Source organism: Athalia rosae, chromosome 1 (assembly GCF_917208135.1).
Source record: "Athalia rosae chromosome 1, iyAthRosa1.1, whole genome shotgun sequence".
NCBI classification, from domain to species: domain Eukaryota; kingdom Metazoa; phylum Arthropoda; class Insecta; order Hymenoptera; family Athaliidae; genus Athalia; species Athalia rosae.
The window spans coordinates 17,000,420-17,016,895 of NC_064026.1; the positions used below are offsets into that span (position 1 = coordinate 17,000,420).

The window sequence follows — 16,476 nt, forward strand, 5'->3', positions numbered from 1 at the left end:
TTACGTTTTATAAGGTATGTACAAAAATCAAGAGACTCGGTAGAGTCTCACGCCAAGCGTACATTCAAAAGAAAAAGAACGCGCGGACTACTGATATCCATACCGCTCAGAGATAGGAAAAGCGCTGTAGGGCCGACTGTTTTATTAGGTATTCTCCTAAATCATTAGCTTTCTGGCAAATTTGGATACACTTTCGCGATATAATTTGGAGTGAAACTTTCATTTGAGCCTGAATTCAATGGAATTGGTGGTCGGAGAGTTGAGATCTGATAATCTTCGATCACCGGCAGACTCATTTCATCAGATTCACCATCGTCATCATCGTACGTACATCCGCTTATATTTCTGCGAATAAAAAACCATTTCACATAAATGTGATACATAAGGGAAACTGCAAAGTAGTAACTGCGTTGAGTGTAGATAGGAATCGGAGGTAGTAGGACTTGGCGGGCTATTTCGGAGAAAAAATTCAGAATTCTCGCAGGACAATATAACATTAGCCCGCCAAGAACTACGTACTCCAATTTTTTTTTTATTTTTTTTTTAATTTAATTTATTTTTTCAATCTTTATTGTTTTTTGGTTCATTGAATTGATTTTCATTAATTGCTTTCCAATTTCGTCGTCTTTCAAATAATTATTAGGGTTGTTTTATTTTTATTCCAATCTTCTCGAGAATTTCTATTCGTGTAGCAAAGTTCCATGTACTTGGCACAGTAATTGATTTGGATTCTTTTTTTCCTATTATTCATGAATTCTTCTAATTAATCATTAGATATATTTTGATGGAGTTACTGTTGAACATTTGATGTACTTGGCGAACTTTTTTGCACCGTAGGTGCCTTTTGTGGGATTAAACATACTCAAAATTGATTGTCCAATTGTTTTCTGAGATATTATGCGAGAAATAAGATTCCATCGTGAAAAAGAAACTAGGAATAAATCCCAATAAATCGGTGAAAAGCCATTCAATTTCATAGATAGATCAATTTAACTTGCAGATTCGAATTCCTGGACTCAAAATAAATAATAATTCCCTATAAAAACCCTGAAAAGAAGTTTATTTTTGGCCCAACATTGAGGGAAATCAAAGGCTATAGTGTAAACATAAATATAATCATCGTCCTGCTTTAAATAATGGTAAATCTCGAGTTTTCAGATAAAAGACCAACTACACTTTTGCATAAATTGATTTAATTGATGAATTTCTCTTACCTAATATTATAATGTACAATTCATTTATTTCACGCTGTTATTAAAGTTTGCGAAGCGTTGTTCATACTATGAACATGAAATAAATCAACAAGTAAAGATAACGTGGACAACATATAATTCGCAACATTTTGAGCAGAACTACTCAAATGTAAGATTATCTTGAACAAAACTCAAGAATGTTTCTTTTGGAACATGTGTATGTATGTACATCCCTACACCTGCGTTACAATACAGAGATTTCAAGTAATCTATATTCACAAGCTGATTCACTTGAAATTTGATACCTTAATCTATAATATAGTTGTATAACTGAAACTATATCAAAAGCACGCAACTGCACTTTTGGTAACTTTAATTTTGTTGTAATCTGAAATTAAGTAACCAAGTTACAACTTGTACATAAATAAATTGTAGTCATGTAATAGGTCATTTATTATGCATTGACTGATGCTATGTATGTCAAAGATTATGAATAAACAAATTGTTTAAAAATATTTGGATAATACAAAACAATCATTAACGTGAAAGCATGCGGATCCCATTCAATTTTGATGAACCATTTTTCACTACAGTCTGTGTACATCTAAACGAATATTGTATACTTTGTACAATATTGGTAGGCAAATTTTCAAATTTTCCTCATTTATTGGTATATATAATGAGTTAAAAAGTTCAGGTTTAATTCTGAAATTCATTATAGATCTAAATATATTATATTTACAATTTTGCTTGATATCTGCGTTTTAAAACCACGCCCACAGTGCCATCGGCCAAATTATGTAAACAAATCCGAATAATTAAGTCATCATAATTAAATCAAATGTCACAGAAACTCTTTCCTGGTGGTATTAATTAATAATGAACATATTTTCCGAATTTTGCCGTAGCGATCTTCAAGAACACATCTCTAGATACACAGAGTGTATACAATCAACTGTGCTGTTATTAAGATTATATAATTTGAACAAGGCGCCAACATACCAGTTGATAACAAGCTGTATAGATTATTTGATTCTATGTGATACCTTTTCAATATATCTTTTTCACAATCGTAGGAATCCTTTAATTTCCTGCAGTTTGCGGGATAAGATGAACTGTTATTAACGAAAGGTCGAGCATTTTACGTTGATATTTCTTGTGAAACACAAATGCAGCAGATTGCGTCTTAAACACGATTGTTGCACTGCCCTCGTTCATGTGTATGCTCTATAACATGAATATAAACAAAAAATACAATTATTAATTTGTTAGTAACGTTGTTTATTATCTCGAAAATTTGTATGTAACAAATGAACAGAAAAATGAAACTTAACAATAGATGTGAAAACAAAATCATGGATAGTATAGCCCATCAGAAAATACAAATTGCAACAAATATATGAAAACAAATGAAATTACTTAGATCTACGAAAGTTTTCACCCTCCAAAGTTACTTGGCATTCTGTATAGAATATTGAAAAAGTTTAGCCGGATAATGAGTATGTAACTAAAATAATGAATTGAGTAATCGATTTAGGCCCACAAACTAAACAGGAACGATGAATATATTTCTTTGTTTCGTCAAGTAAAATTTTATACTTTTGAGTTTCAAGTTATAGTTTAAAAGAATTTGCTGATATATCTAATAGCACTTGAATGGTTGTAACAATTTCTATGATTTTACTCTAGTAAAAGTAGGAACACAAGAAAACCGAAAGTACACCTCAACACCAAATTCAATGTGGCCTAGCATGGCCATGAGATGAATTATAAAAAAAGAAAAGAAAAACCAGTATGAATACGGAAATGCCATGCTTTACACTAAGTAATACAACTACATATTCTGGATTTAGGTAGTCAGCGTGGGATATGAAAAAAAAAAAAAAAAAAACATTAATAGTTTTCAACAACCAGTATCGCTTTGCAAATGATCCTCACTTCAGAATCATGCAAGCAGCAGTGTACAAATTACTTGATTGCTATGAAAATTGAAGTGCATTTGTGGGTTTAACGTTTAAAAGCTTATTTTTACTTTGTTTCTTTTTAAGTCCCAAGCAGCGAGTAATGGAACGAATAAATAAGGTTGTTCCTTACGTACTTTGCAATAACCACAAAGCTTTACCGGTAGAACAGAGAATAATGTCAATACTGTATACCATGTGGCACTATCAATACTTGTGAGGAATCATTACGAAAAATAAAAAAAATATTGTATCAAACAGATAACAAAAATATATGAAGATTCTGCAGTATTTATACCTATTGTATCTAGATATACTAGCTACATAAAACTATATTAAAGCAATAAATAACATTGTTATTTCTATAATACTTTGGAAAAAAGCCATTGGTTCTCAAGTTTTTTCACACCGTCTGCCTATCAAAAAGTCTATTATTAATCAAGAGCTAAGGACAGACAGAAATGTAGTTTATTTGAATTTCCACTAGACTCAAGGAGACACTAATGTACCCTAATCAATGAAACGTATTAATTATAGACCAGTCATTTTAAGTACTCGATATTTCAAATATTTTGGCAAAGGACTGCCAAGAAAAACTATGAAATAAAAATTTGGTTACAGTATGTGAATAAAAAAATCTGTTGAGTAATAACAAAGATGTCGAGACTGAACAGCATTTTGATATTGTAATTACCATTAGAGGCTATGAGACATGAAAATTTTGTCGGTTACATCAAACCTACCTTACTCTTTTTTCAAATATTCATAACAATAGTTCGTACTAAAGTCTCGATGTGGTTCAATCTATTATAGTACGTCAATTCTATGACATTTTCAGGTAAATATAGTCACCTCAAGTGTGCCGATTCCCTGACACATTCGTCGAATTTGGTTTTCAGTTGTGCTGGCAGCCAAGTTTTCTATTTTGACAATGTTGGTTCTGATTTCAGGTAGTTTTCTCATTTGTGGTGAAGTTTTTTGAAGAACAACTCTCTGATTATTTTGGGTATTAATAACGACTTTCTGGTTAGCCATGTTGAGATTTTTCTGTGCATTAACTTGCGTATTTCCCGGAAGTTTCTTGACCAGGGTTTTTTGAACGCCGCCTGGTACAGTGGTGATTAATTTTGGTACAATTTTCTGCGGCACAGCGACTCCGGGGTTTCTCTGTAGATTTGACACAGTTTTTTGTATGGTAGTAGCAACTTTCTGCATATTCGGAGGTGGCTTATGAATAACCACTCGTCGAATCCCATGCTGCGTAGAAACTTGTCTCTTGTTAACTGTTTCGGTTGCTTGTACCATTGGAATAGAAGAAGCAACGTCTTCTTCATTTTCATTACTTATAGTAGATGGTTGTACAGTAGTCTGAATAGTCCGAACGATTCGTAAACCAGCTGGCCTCTCCAGCCCCTACAATAAAAAATCGTTGTATGAAATATAATAAACAGTAAAGAGTTGTGAACAGCGAATACGATTGCTACGCTTATTTCATCCATGACAATCATAAAATTAAGAAGTTAATAAAAGAGTGGAACGTAAAACCACATTGAAACACTATCGTCGAGCAGCAAAAGGAAATAAAGAAAACAATGTGTACTTATAAATATATTTTATTTAAACATAAATACCAAAGAATACATAAAAAGTAAAAATTGCGCAACGATTAATACGCGCAAGGGATTTACGTGTATTCGAATCAAAATTAATTCGAATGATAAAATAGTCAGTTTAGATAATTATCGAGTGGTAGAATATCCATTGTAAGTGCACAGAGACGATACAACGTCGAATTCGTTTAGAGATCACACTGTACTCGAATTACTTTATTTTAGATATTTCTATCTATAATTGTAAATCAACGTGTGCAAAACGTGATCTTGCATTAAAACCGTTTAAGATAATTGTATATCCGTGTATATGATGTAGAATTACAATCACTATCTACAATTCAGAATTAGATTTCAACACTGGTAATAACCACTGTCTATCCACAGTTGAATTGAATTTATTCTATTAAAAACTATTACAAAAAATTTATTCCGCGAAATATGACTCAATATCTGTCGATTTATCGTGAGCGTACTAATTTGAGTTCGATTGAGTTTGTTATTGGAATTAACATAAACTCGATCACTGGCTACTTAATGATTTTATCATCCGGTGAACCAGTGATACGGATTTTAGAGCTATGTAGTTTTGACATGCGTATTGCTATACCTCTGTGGGCTGTGCGCTAACAGGGCGGCTCCGGCCTCTGCCAATAGCTGCTGGTCGAACCTTAACATCCTTCATAACACCGGTTACTACAGAAACCGGTTTAGTTTCTGGATTAGATTCTCCTGTAACAGAGTAATAACATATTGTATTTTAGTATTACTACATATCATGGTGATTGAATATTGAATTGAAAATAAATGCTATGAAAGATAAACTCACCGCTAGCACTATTCTCAGCTTTCTCTTTTTCATATTGTTTTTCCATGGCTGCAATTTTTCTACGATTCTCTTTTTCTCTGAGAAATTTTTCTCTCAAACGTTTCTGTTCTTCAAGCTTCTTCCGATACTCTCGCATTTCTGGCTCTTCGTTTTCATATGACTATAAAACACATTATTACAATTACTAAGTTACGTTACCAAGATTACTTCGATTATAATTTCTTTGAAAAAATGTATAAATACTTTTTTATCATTGACTTGATCAGATAGAGTATCGATTGTTCTAACTTCATGTAAGTTTCGGCTGCTCAATTTAGGTCTCTTAGGACTTATTTCTCTTTGTCCTCTATCTGAGTATTCTTCAGGACTTCTTTTTTGTTGAGATCGCACGATCCCCCTCTGACTAGTAGCCGGGGCTCTACTGCTGGTTGGTGCTCTTTGTGGTCGGCTGTGGTCAAAACTCTCGTTTCGATAACTAGAATTTGTTGAAGGAATTCGATTGTCACGAGGGCGATCTGTGCTTGAACGCGAATGAACATCTCTATCCCGGTAATTGGGTTGTTGCTCTCGTTGCCCCTGGAAATATTATAGTTTCCTTCAATATTCGATTTACGTATATCGGACAAATACTTATTCGATCAAATTGACTAGATAAATGAAGTTTGAATCATCGTAGATGTGGAAAATAAAAATTAAACTTCATCAAACAAACCAAATTGCTGATTTTTACTAATTTACTTACATCTGAATAATCCATAGTATCACGAAAACTATGTGAACAGCATGTCTTGACAGTTGAAATTTTTACATTACTAAAGTTTTATGGATCCAACTTTCATACGAAATCATCAAACATGAATAAAAGTTACCTGGTAATTGTCTCTGGAATCCCATTGATTCTGTGTCTTGTAGTTATCCCCCTCGCCATAATAAGTATCTTTACTATAATTCGTCGTTTCACTGTGAAACGAATTACTACTTGTGGAGGTTGTATTTTTTTGTGTCTTGTTTTCTTGCCAGACATCAGAAAAGTATGCATAGGGGTCCTATGAGCATCGAGTACATTAGACGAAAAAATTTCAGTGTCAGAAATGTTGTTCAAGAAAAAATATAGACTTACATCGCTTTTATTTTGTTGAACGGCGGGCTGACTGTACTCCTGCAATGGTGGTGCTGGTGCAGCAGGCTGGTTGTAAGATGCTTGGTTTTGAAACTGCCTGGGAGTTTGTAGAAACTGTTCATTACCGATAGGCGATGGTGGCAGTGGCTGCTGTTGATGTTGTTGTTGAACCGATGAGTCCCAAGCCAAACGAGCTGTTGTAGCAACAAAAATATCACTTATCAATCTTAATAACTTTAGCTGGATCGAGCTCAATCAATCCCTAGCCCCATTAACACAAAAATAGAGTGAAACTATTTATCTACCATCAGCTGTAGGTTGCACGGCGCCCCGGAAGTGAGGGTTGATCAAAATTTTGTGTCCAGGTGGTAAGGGGGTGGGCATGTTTCCAGTTGGCTGCGGAGGTAGTCCCGGTGGTCCGTTATTGTATTGAACAGGCGGCGGTTGTTCATTGTAAACTGGTCTAGAGTCATAAACAGGCCTAGTCTCCTGACAGAAACGCGGGTCTTGATAAGGGCGCATGTTTTCAAATGGAACTTGATTTTGTATGTTCAGAGGATTAGAATGACCCTGCATTACTGGAATTTGGTTGTGAATCTGTGGACGTAAATGACCCGGCATTGGTGGCCCTGGATTCCGGAGAAGAAGGGGACCTTGATTACCCTGCATCGAAGGACGTGGATTTCCCTGCATCGGCAAGTTCCTATTGACTTGTCCAAGTGGCACCTGATTTCCTTGCATAGGTATTGGAAGTCCTTGATTTCCTTGCATAGGTGGTGGAGGTCCTTGATTTCCTTGAACTTGTGGTCCTTGATTTTGAAAGTGATGTGACTGATTGTGTATGAACTGTGGCTGATTCGGAGGGAAGTTTTGAGGAGGAGCCCGTGGATCAAATTCTGGTCTTGGGCCCATCAATCGTGGACCAGGAGGTCCAGCTAGACCTTGGAATTGATTTGGATTGAAAGGAGGCCTATTTTCCATGAACTGAGGACGACCTTGCAGGGGTCCATTCAGTGGGAACTGTGTATAAGGAGGAGGTACCTGGGGATTGTTTTGCTGAAATGGAATCTGCTGATTCGGTATATTCAACCGTGGTCCAGGAGGGAATTGTGGTCTATTTTCAAGCAATGTTGGTCGAAATGGTAGTCGCTGATTTTCGAAGGATGGTGGTCCTCGCGGTACATTGAATCTAGAATGAGATTAAACTTTACAGCGTTGAAAAACCAAACAGGTAGAAACTGAAATTAGGATATTTTAAGTGAAGCTCACCTTGGAGCAAAGTTAGTGATAAATCTTCCACCTCTCATTCCTCGAATGCCTCTACCTCTTCCTCTTCCCCGAAATGGTGGCCTCAACTGTTCTAATGTGACAACATTTTCCAGAGAGTCTGGAATTTCATTGTTCATTTTTGGAGATATGATTGTCCTCTCATTTTGAAACCGGTTCCTCCGTTCCTTAGCCTCTTCGCAATCGTCGTCTTCCATTCCCTGACCATTTCCAACGTAGAAATCCTTTTGTGCATTTTTTTGTAGTTTTTCTCTGAGATCTGGTTGGTTGGAAGGATTTCCAATGTTTTCACCTTCACCTCCAACGATTTCTTCGTAATCGTGCCTTGTTTCGTGCCGCTGGTAATAGATGATATCATTTTCATGTCGTTCATTGTAATAGTCGCTATGGTTACGGTTATTGGTAACTCCGCTATAATTTACATTGTCTTCCTCTCCCTCTAAGTCGTCAAGAGCATCGGTGACGCCTAAATCCAACACGTCATCTGTTTCCTCTTCTCTTAAGCTACTCTGCTGCTCGGGGAATTAAATAGCCAAATATTTGTAATGAAATTACATCGTTCAGATATAATTTTTAATTATTCTAAATTTAATTTCTAACGTATTGTTGTTTCTCAACATATTTCATTGGTCAGTATTGATGTTATCATATCCTACTAGAATGATCACGTTATAGCATCGTGATATCATTATTGCATGCATGATATATGAAATTCTGACCCTAAATTAGTTACAATTTCTTAATATTTGTCAACAATGCAGTGTCAAATATTTGAAATATCGCAGGCTATCATAATATTGGCATGAAATGGATAATATCATTGAAAGGAATTTTCATACAATTCGATGTGACTTTCTAATTATTTCTTAAAATTTCTAAGTATAATTAACTATCCCAATGTAATATTCTGATAAATCGAGTTCAGGTTGACTGTATCAAATTGATTAGACCAACCAAAACTCTTATCCAGCAGTATCTGCGCTTGACTACATTTTAAACTATCATAAAACAGAATCAATAAATATAGATTCAGATTATACGATTGGTAGGAAAAGTTCCTTTCGCTATTGAACCAATGAACATAAATTAATCAATGTATATTTTTTAATTATTCCAATATGAAATGAATTTCTAAATCGTCATGGCATTGTTTTTCTGGTGATGTATCATAAAAAGTTATCGAATTTGTAGTTGAACTGTTTCATTTGAGGAAATCAGCAATAATCATTAAAAAAAAAGAATCACTTTTACAGGTCCATTTAAAACTACAGAAACAACCATCTATTACCTACATAACTAATAAGCTTATGCTATCATTAATCTCAGGAATTTTTCTTATGTGTTTTGGGTTAATGATGTGTCCAAAAATATCACATGAATTTTTAGTCCTACTTAGGGAGTCGCAAATTGCTAGTTTATGTTTATTAGTTATCATGATTTTTTTTTCCCCCTCAAAAACACAAAGTTTTAAGTAAAACTGGAAGGGTGTCATCAATATTAATGGAGCAGTATTAACATTACTGACATTTCGATCTTCAAAACTGAAAAATCTCAGTGAAATTATTTCAATGATTTGACAACAAGGATGGCTTCAACCAAAATGTTACCTTTATAATGTAATTGGATATTTTGAATTATGTATCAGAGTATTACGATAAATTTCAATTACTGTGATTCTCAAAGCGTTCATACCGCAAAAACTGATCATTACAGATTTGGCTTACAGAAATTTACATAGAACTAAGTACAAAAAATTCTTTGGATGGCCACATTAAGCAAGTAGGTAGAAACTGATGGTATCCCCACATAATGGAATAAATATTAATTCGTTCGATAATGTCTTCTATCAAGTTTTTCGGTCGTTATATTAAGATGTCTGAAACTCTTTCGGAACCTACGTGACTGGTTCAGCAAAATAAAGATTAATACTACTCTATGATTCACATAGATCCCAAAAACATCTTGTATAATTAATTACATTATTTGATCATTTGAAAAGTGAAAAGTACAGACAGAAGTAAGGAGATTGATGGTTGTTTTAAATCCACCGATTCCGGAATGCGTGACAAACTAGAATTACTTGAACTCAGAAGTCATTTAAGCCTCATTATTGGCTGAAGTAATTAAATCTAACAATAAAAGTCAACAATTATAAAATTGACTGAACTCCAACTCCATGTACTTATGTGTACTTTGCACTGCTTGTAGTAGTTAATTATTTTTACAGCCATTAATATAGACCAAGCTTCATACGAGCACTCTTTCAAGAGTCACGCCATGGTTAAAGACAATCCTCAATATCATCTTAACCAATATTTAGCTTCATTGACTTTCACCTTGATTACAAGATTTTGATAACAAGTGAAATAATTGGATGATTAAATAGAGGGATCCATTCTCAAGATGGAAAAATATTCAAGTCTGTAACAAGCAAAATAAAAGGAACAAAAGCAACTGGTAAACTGAGCCTATGACGAATTACAGCCAGTATAGACAGACATCTGATAATACTTAAAAATACATCATGTCAAAATGAGATCAATCAGAGGAGTTATTAGCGCATCTTAAAAATAACATTAAATGTCCTATTTGCAATCTGTTCCTGATATTATCATTTTTGCTAACCTTTACAATTTGTTGTTACATATTCTCAACTACCTTGTCTTATAATTAATGATGAGTAGGTATTCAGTTTTAGAGAGCTGAAAAATGGTACCATCCCAAACAACAAAGTTGCCATACATTAAACTGCTGTATAATTTAATTATTTGGTAACATTTGTAACGGATGACAATATTTGATGCGGTTCGAAACTATCTCCGTGATTTCCCTGGGTACAAAGAGTGGGAGCCTCTCCTCGTGGAGTATCTGAGTACCTCTATACTTTTGGGGACTAAATGTTCAACCTCTTTACATTTACGGGATTCAACTACCAACATGTAAAACATTTATTCACGAGATGAAATAAATTTTCGGAATTTATATATACTTTCAGATAATCCCGTTTCTTGAATTACTGACGCTTCAATTTTTGTAAAATTGATATTTTCACCAAGTTCTTACCAATTATGGTAGAATGTCATGATTCGAGGAAAGTATATAAACATTCCATAACGTCAAACAATCATCAAGGATTTATTTTATTACAAAGTAGTAGGTCGGCTGCGAGCTCACCGTCTCTAATTCATGGTCATCCGCTAAAAGCGCTTCCTCTTCGTCATTTCCTAGATCATATTCTTCGTCCCCTAGATCCTCGTCCAACAAGTTTTCGTCACTGTAAATATCACTTAGATCACATTGATTTCACGAGATATTGAGTAGGGTACTGTACAACGCTGGAAAAAAAGCTAAGTGAAATTGCTAACAGGAAAAATTGTATAGTCATTGACGGAAATCGAAAATGGTGAATTTGTCCGAAATATCCATCACGCAAACATTCAAACAGATAAATATTCAGATTTCGGGCTGTAGTTTTGTTACGAAGCGCTACAGCATCTAACCTGTAAGCTAAAGTGAAATCGGTACCCCAGGAAAAAAGATGGTATCGAAAGAATGAGATGGAACTTGGATCAAAGTAGAATTTAAATCAGAGTAAAGACGAAAGTAATTAGAAAAAGCCAAGGCTTTTATTTTTCCTGATTATCGTGTAAAGAGATAAAATACTCACCACTGTTCAGACATTCTGTACAATTCTCTCTGGCTTCTGTCTCCCATGTATCGATTTAATATTATCGATAAGGTTGCTAGTGTGAGTTTATTGAAAAAGAAATGAACTTGTGATGAATGGATGTGTCACTTCCGTTCATTCGTTTGTCTCGCACATTGTCTGGATAGCGTAATACTGAACTGAATGATAACGGCTTTGAAAATGTTCATAAATTTCAAGAACTCGTGAAATTGTCTTAGAAAGTATAACAGAAATGCTTTATTTGCGCAAGGAGCAAGAGCTGCGTCTGCGGTGACGTTATAGACTCCGGTGGGGTTCAGGGTTTGTATCGAATCAGAGTATCGAATATCGCGGCTGAGACGATTATAATCATTATAACAGTGTCGATAGCGCGTTATTTCGAGATGACGTCATCGTTGAAGTTTTTGATAGTTTGTAGCATAGGTAGCATAGCTGTTCAATGATCGAAAAATTTACGCTCATCATAAAATATTGCAACATTTTCATTGCCGATCTGTTGAAAACTTTTCCTGACTTTCATCATCAAATCTTTCCGGAATTTCTCCTAGAGAAAAGGTTACCATTCGTCATTCGCCGAGAATTCTTTTTTAGTGGAGGATAGGAGTCAGGTCTTAAAATGTATCAAATATTTGCTTTAACAGCGTAAATTCGCCCAATCTGATGATTCTGTTATTACAACTTTGCAACTCTGTCAAGAATTGCTGCACACGCGAATAATACAGACAAGTATAATCACTTTTGAATTGAATGTGAGAAATGCGGCTATACGGACTGCAAGTGACGATCAATTCACGACTTTCGATTTTTTATAGAGTGGCGCGCCGACTGAAGTTTGCTGCAAGTTAAGTCTAAAACAGATGTTCTGGATGGTTGATTTGACAGTGGAATTGACGGATAAGCGAATGATTTATCCGAACTTAAGGCATTTAGATGTTATCAAGAATATTCCGTGGAGAAAATGAGAATGCTGCTGTCAAAAGGAGGCGTCAAATTGACACATTAAAAATATTTAATGACAAGTGAGTTCATTTCTCAAATCGTAACCCTGTGTTAACCTCATGCATTATATTTTTTTTTCTTGATCAACACTTTGCAAAGCTGTGTTATATTATAAGACGTCAGTACTTAAGGATCACTATTTTATGACGTATTTTCCCTGATGATATCATTCCGCTAGGGAAACTGCTAAAATTTTCACGATAATACAATCATACGTAATTGCGTTGAATTCGTTCTACAATCGCTGTAGGATGCATGAAGTTTCTATTATGTTATTTTCTCAGGTATTGTTCATTGCGGTTTATTATGGAAAAGAAGTTTCACTTAATACTGTAATCACCTTCAAAACAAGTGGATATCTCTATAAACACCTATCAGATAATGATTTGAACAATTAACTTTTGATAATCGTAGATCATAATTGAATATTAATTTTCAGTGTATTGGAACTCCGAGAAGATGTGGAATATCAGGTACAATTCGATGCCGGAGATAAGCGAATGGCTATCATGGTCTCGTTGTCCCCCGAGTTCCCCCTAGAAAAACCAGTTCTTAGAGTATCTCCACCAATTAGCCACCCCTGGTGCAATGAGCACAATGAAATTGTGAGTGCTCCAGGACTCCTTAATGTAAGTGAAATCTTGAAATTTTCATCAGGCTTCTTTCAGATGATTTATTGGTGGACAATATGATTATCCTCATAGCAATTCTTAAACTATATCGAGAATTTGTCATGCCCGCTACTTATAGATTAGTATAATTTGTTCCTACTATTGTACAATTCCTACATAATACATGATGATTCATGCATGATTTTGCCTATTTTATGTGAGAAACAATTTGCTCTTGACATTGTATTCTACGCTAGAGATATGTAGGTCAATCATGGTTTTTAATTGTGTTCAATCGTTGATGATAATTTCTATATTTTTTTTCATCCAGTTCACGGTACACAGTGACCTTGGCCGAGTTGTTCAAGCCATCATTCGAGAATTCAGCAAAAACCCACCTCAGTTTGTGGAAGATAGTCCGCCAGCTTCTTCCATGAATCATAGAGGTTTGTTCTACATGAAAACTTTCTAGTATTAATTTGAATTGTATGTGCTTGTGGAAGATTTTCTTTCAATCGTGTTATCATTTTTACCATACCTATATCCGACACTAATATAAATACAAACAAAACCGCATGTTTTACTGAATATATTACCCAACAATGTATCAAGATAAGAATTCTTATTATATTTCTATTTTTACCCGCACCGTAAATTGAACGAGTAATTCATCAGAACAGCATGAAAGAAAAAACTATAGGAAAAAAATTTTATTTCAGAATTGCAGGAACGAGCATCACCGTCCTATACCATACAACAATATCCTGATGTCCCGTCAACTTCGTATAATTCTTATTATAACACTTATTACCCAAAATATTCATCGTCAAATACAAACACCTCTGTTTATAACTATAACTACACAAGTTCGGGTAATACTTATGCGATAGATAGCCAATCCAAGCCTTTTGCCTCAACATCCCACCATTCTACTTACCCGCCAAGTTCGACGGGCAATTCTTTACACTCAACCAAAGCTTCGTGTTTTCCGTCTCACCAATATACTAATACTGCCTACCTGAACTCGCATTATGGCAGCACGAATTATGGCCAGACTACAACAGCGACAAATGCCAGGTCGAATACACCGCAGAGCTTAGAATTTCCTGAACTAAATGATCTGAGTAACGAGGAATTGAAGAAACTTGGAGAAGATGAAGATAGATTAGATGAGTTCCTGGATAAGCATGTTCAAATAAAGGATCTCAATACTGCAGTAGAAGACGCCATCAATTGGGTTGAAAAAACTGCCCGTGAGTATCAATAACGTAATCCTGTAATAGGACAAATTTCGCTTTCAATTTCATCAAGTGTATCTTGTTCATTTTCAGATGCGAATTTATTAAAGAAATCAGAACTTGAAGTACTTAGAAACCAAGTCGCAGAAAAGGCGGAGAGAGTAACGATTCTAAAATCTAGATACGACCAATTAAACCAACAATATAATAAATTATCAGAGGTGTTTACACCGGATCACATAAAGAACTGCTTGAAACATGCCGCCGACGTGAGTCACGAAAAAAGTGAAACAATTGCTGAAGATTTTTTGAATAGAAAAATTGATGTAGAGCGTTTTTTAAGCACTTACGTCGAATGTCGAAAGCTTGGACAAGCACGAAGAACGAAGGAAGAAAAATTAGTGCACCAACTCAATGAACTGAAACGAGCTGGCTACTGAATGGTGTGAAATCAGTTTTCTATAAAACCGAACAAACTGTAAATAACTTTTAGTTAAATTAAATGATCAATGCGGAATTTTAGTTTGACCGTGCATTTACGTTGCGCACTCGCCAGTCCCGCTTCGAGAGACTAGTTACTGAGCATTACATAGAGAAAAAAGGCACCTCTACAGTTTCGAATTAATTTGATGTATAATGCTTAAAGAACATGTTAGATATGGGTAAACCGAGTTAGACCGCATCAGAGAGAAGTGATATGGTTATGAAAACAGGTGGGTAAAAAAGAAGCAGCTCATTTAAAAGAGCATTTCAGTGAAAATGATAGTTTTCCAGTTGATACTAGAATGGTTGTGTTACGTATAACAATTCTGAAGTCCGCTTGTGACGGATGTACATTTTTTTAAACCTAAGATTCGATGAAATCTTTTTCTTGGTCGTTAACCGGGCATGATTACTCAACATTATGACAGAATGTCAGCTTCTGTGTGTGTAAAATACATTTATAAAGGTTGTCTCGTAAATAGTAGTATGTAAAATCCGAATACGTGGTTATTTTAGTTTGTAAATTTGTAAATGAAGTTATTGTATCATAACTTTAGCCGAATTCTTTTCTTTCCTTCACTTGTAGTACAAATTGTTTCTCATTGATTGACAGAAGCATAAACAACTACTCTGAGATCAACAATGCTCGATGACACCGGTAAAAGCGGTAATTTACCGCTGTTATAATCCAATATGATCGTTTGAGCATCAAATTAATTTGAAACGTGCTTGTCAGTATTTTTGAGTTGGAATAAATGCGAAATTTTTGTGACGTACATTCATTCCACTACTGCGCCATGGGTTGTATGCTGTGGAGCTTAGTGCTTGCAACGTACTTTTTTTTACTATGTAAATACCATAAGATTTGTCTTTGGCAAGAATGTTGCATTAAAAGCTCTGCATTCGTTTTGTGAATGTTCCTAATATTGTGCAATATTAGCTGGTATGAGAAGCCTATAATTTTTGGATTCATGAAATCTTCTAGTGAAAAACCACAAGGTTTTGATAGCAGCATTTATCCGTCAAATGCAGCAATTTTTTCCCAATACTAGTCTGATGAGTGATATCAAACCATACCGAGCAAAATATAGTGCTTCATTGGATATGAATTACTCGTCCGTCCAACTTCAATACATCAATTTTTATTATCGTCTCAAAGTGTTGTGCTGGTTTCAATTATTTATTGTGAAATTCGAAAGATACTTCATGTCCTAGTTATGAATGGCATCCTAACAACGGAATTATGCTGCGATTAAAAGCTTTGTGAACATGAACACACTTCGACTAATTTGACAGGTGATCCAGTCAATTAACTTTGGCTCTTGATGCATTTTATTAGGTGCTTCACGTTGGTATTGCATTGCTATGTCTACTTTATACATTGAAATCAAGTATAGTTATAATTGTATCGTACTAGGATTTCTAAAAATATAAACAATTATTTACACTAACTAAAA

General features: G+C 34.8%; 2 protein-coding genes and 1 long non-coding RNA gene across 6 annotated transcripts; 2 read left to right on the forward strand and 1 right to left on the reverse strand.

The window, feature by feature from the left end:
• The first annotated feature begins 185 nt into the window (after positions 1-185).
• Positions 186-1,727, forward strand: LOC125499834. The gene is made up of 2 exons (XR_007276839.1): positions 186-323; positions 1,001-1,727. It is a non-coding gene; the product is annotated as an uncharacterized LOC125499834 (long non-coding RNA).
• LOC105689016 (RNA-binding protein 33-like) lies at positions 1,177-11,964 on the reverse strand. 3 transcript variants are annotated; one of them, XM_012405735.3, is made up of 12 exons: positions 11,668-11,963; positions 11,175-11,274; positions 7,983-8,512; positions 7,019-7,902; positions 6,714-6,907; positions 6,463-6,639; positions 6,336-6,380; positions 5,837-6,169; positions 5,594-5,753; positions 5,375-5,496; positions 4,007-4,567; positions 1,177-2,420 (listed from the first exon to the last, which is right to left on the reverse strand). In XM_012405735.3, exons 1-12 carry the CDS (start codon positions 11,712-11,714, stop codon positions 2,277-2,279), a joined length of 3,297 nt encoding a protein of 1,098 aa, XP_012261158.2. In that variant the 5' UTR covers positions 11,715-11,963; the 3' UTR covers positions 1,177-2,276. The 3 variants fall into 3 exon arrangements, with proteins under 3 accessions (XP_012261158.2, XP_012261159.2, XP_048505477.1); XM_012405736.4 differs by lacking the exon at positions 6,336-6,380 and having other exon boundaries at positions 11,668-11,962; XM_048649520.1 differs by lacking the exons at positions 6,336-6,380; positions 6,463-6,639 and having other exon boundaries at positions 11,668-11,964.
• Positions 11,965-12,138: 174 nt separating this feature from the next.
• LOC105689018 (vacuolar protein sorting-associated protein 37A) lies at positions 12,139-16,470 on the forward strand. 2 transcript variants are annotated; one of them, XM_012405739.3, is made up of 6 exons: positions 12,139-12,414; positions 12,501-12,707; positions 13,127-13,316; positions 13,630-13,744; positions 14,018-14,551; positions 14,630-16,470. In XM_012405739.3, the coding sequence occupies exons 2-6, from the start codon at positions 12,619-12,621 to the stop codon at positions 14,974-14,976; spliced, it is 1,275 nt and encodes a 424-aa protein (XP_012261162.2). In that variant the 5' UTR covers positions 12,139-12,414; positions 12,501-12,618; the 3' UTR covers positions 14,977-16,470. The 2 variants fall into 2 exon arrangements, with proteins under 2 accessions (XP_012261162.2, XP_012261164.2); XM_012405741.3 differs by lacking the exons at positions 12,139-12,414; positions 12,501-12,707 and adding an exon at positions 12,821-12,971.
• Positions 16,471-16,476: the final 6 nt, after the last annotated feature.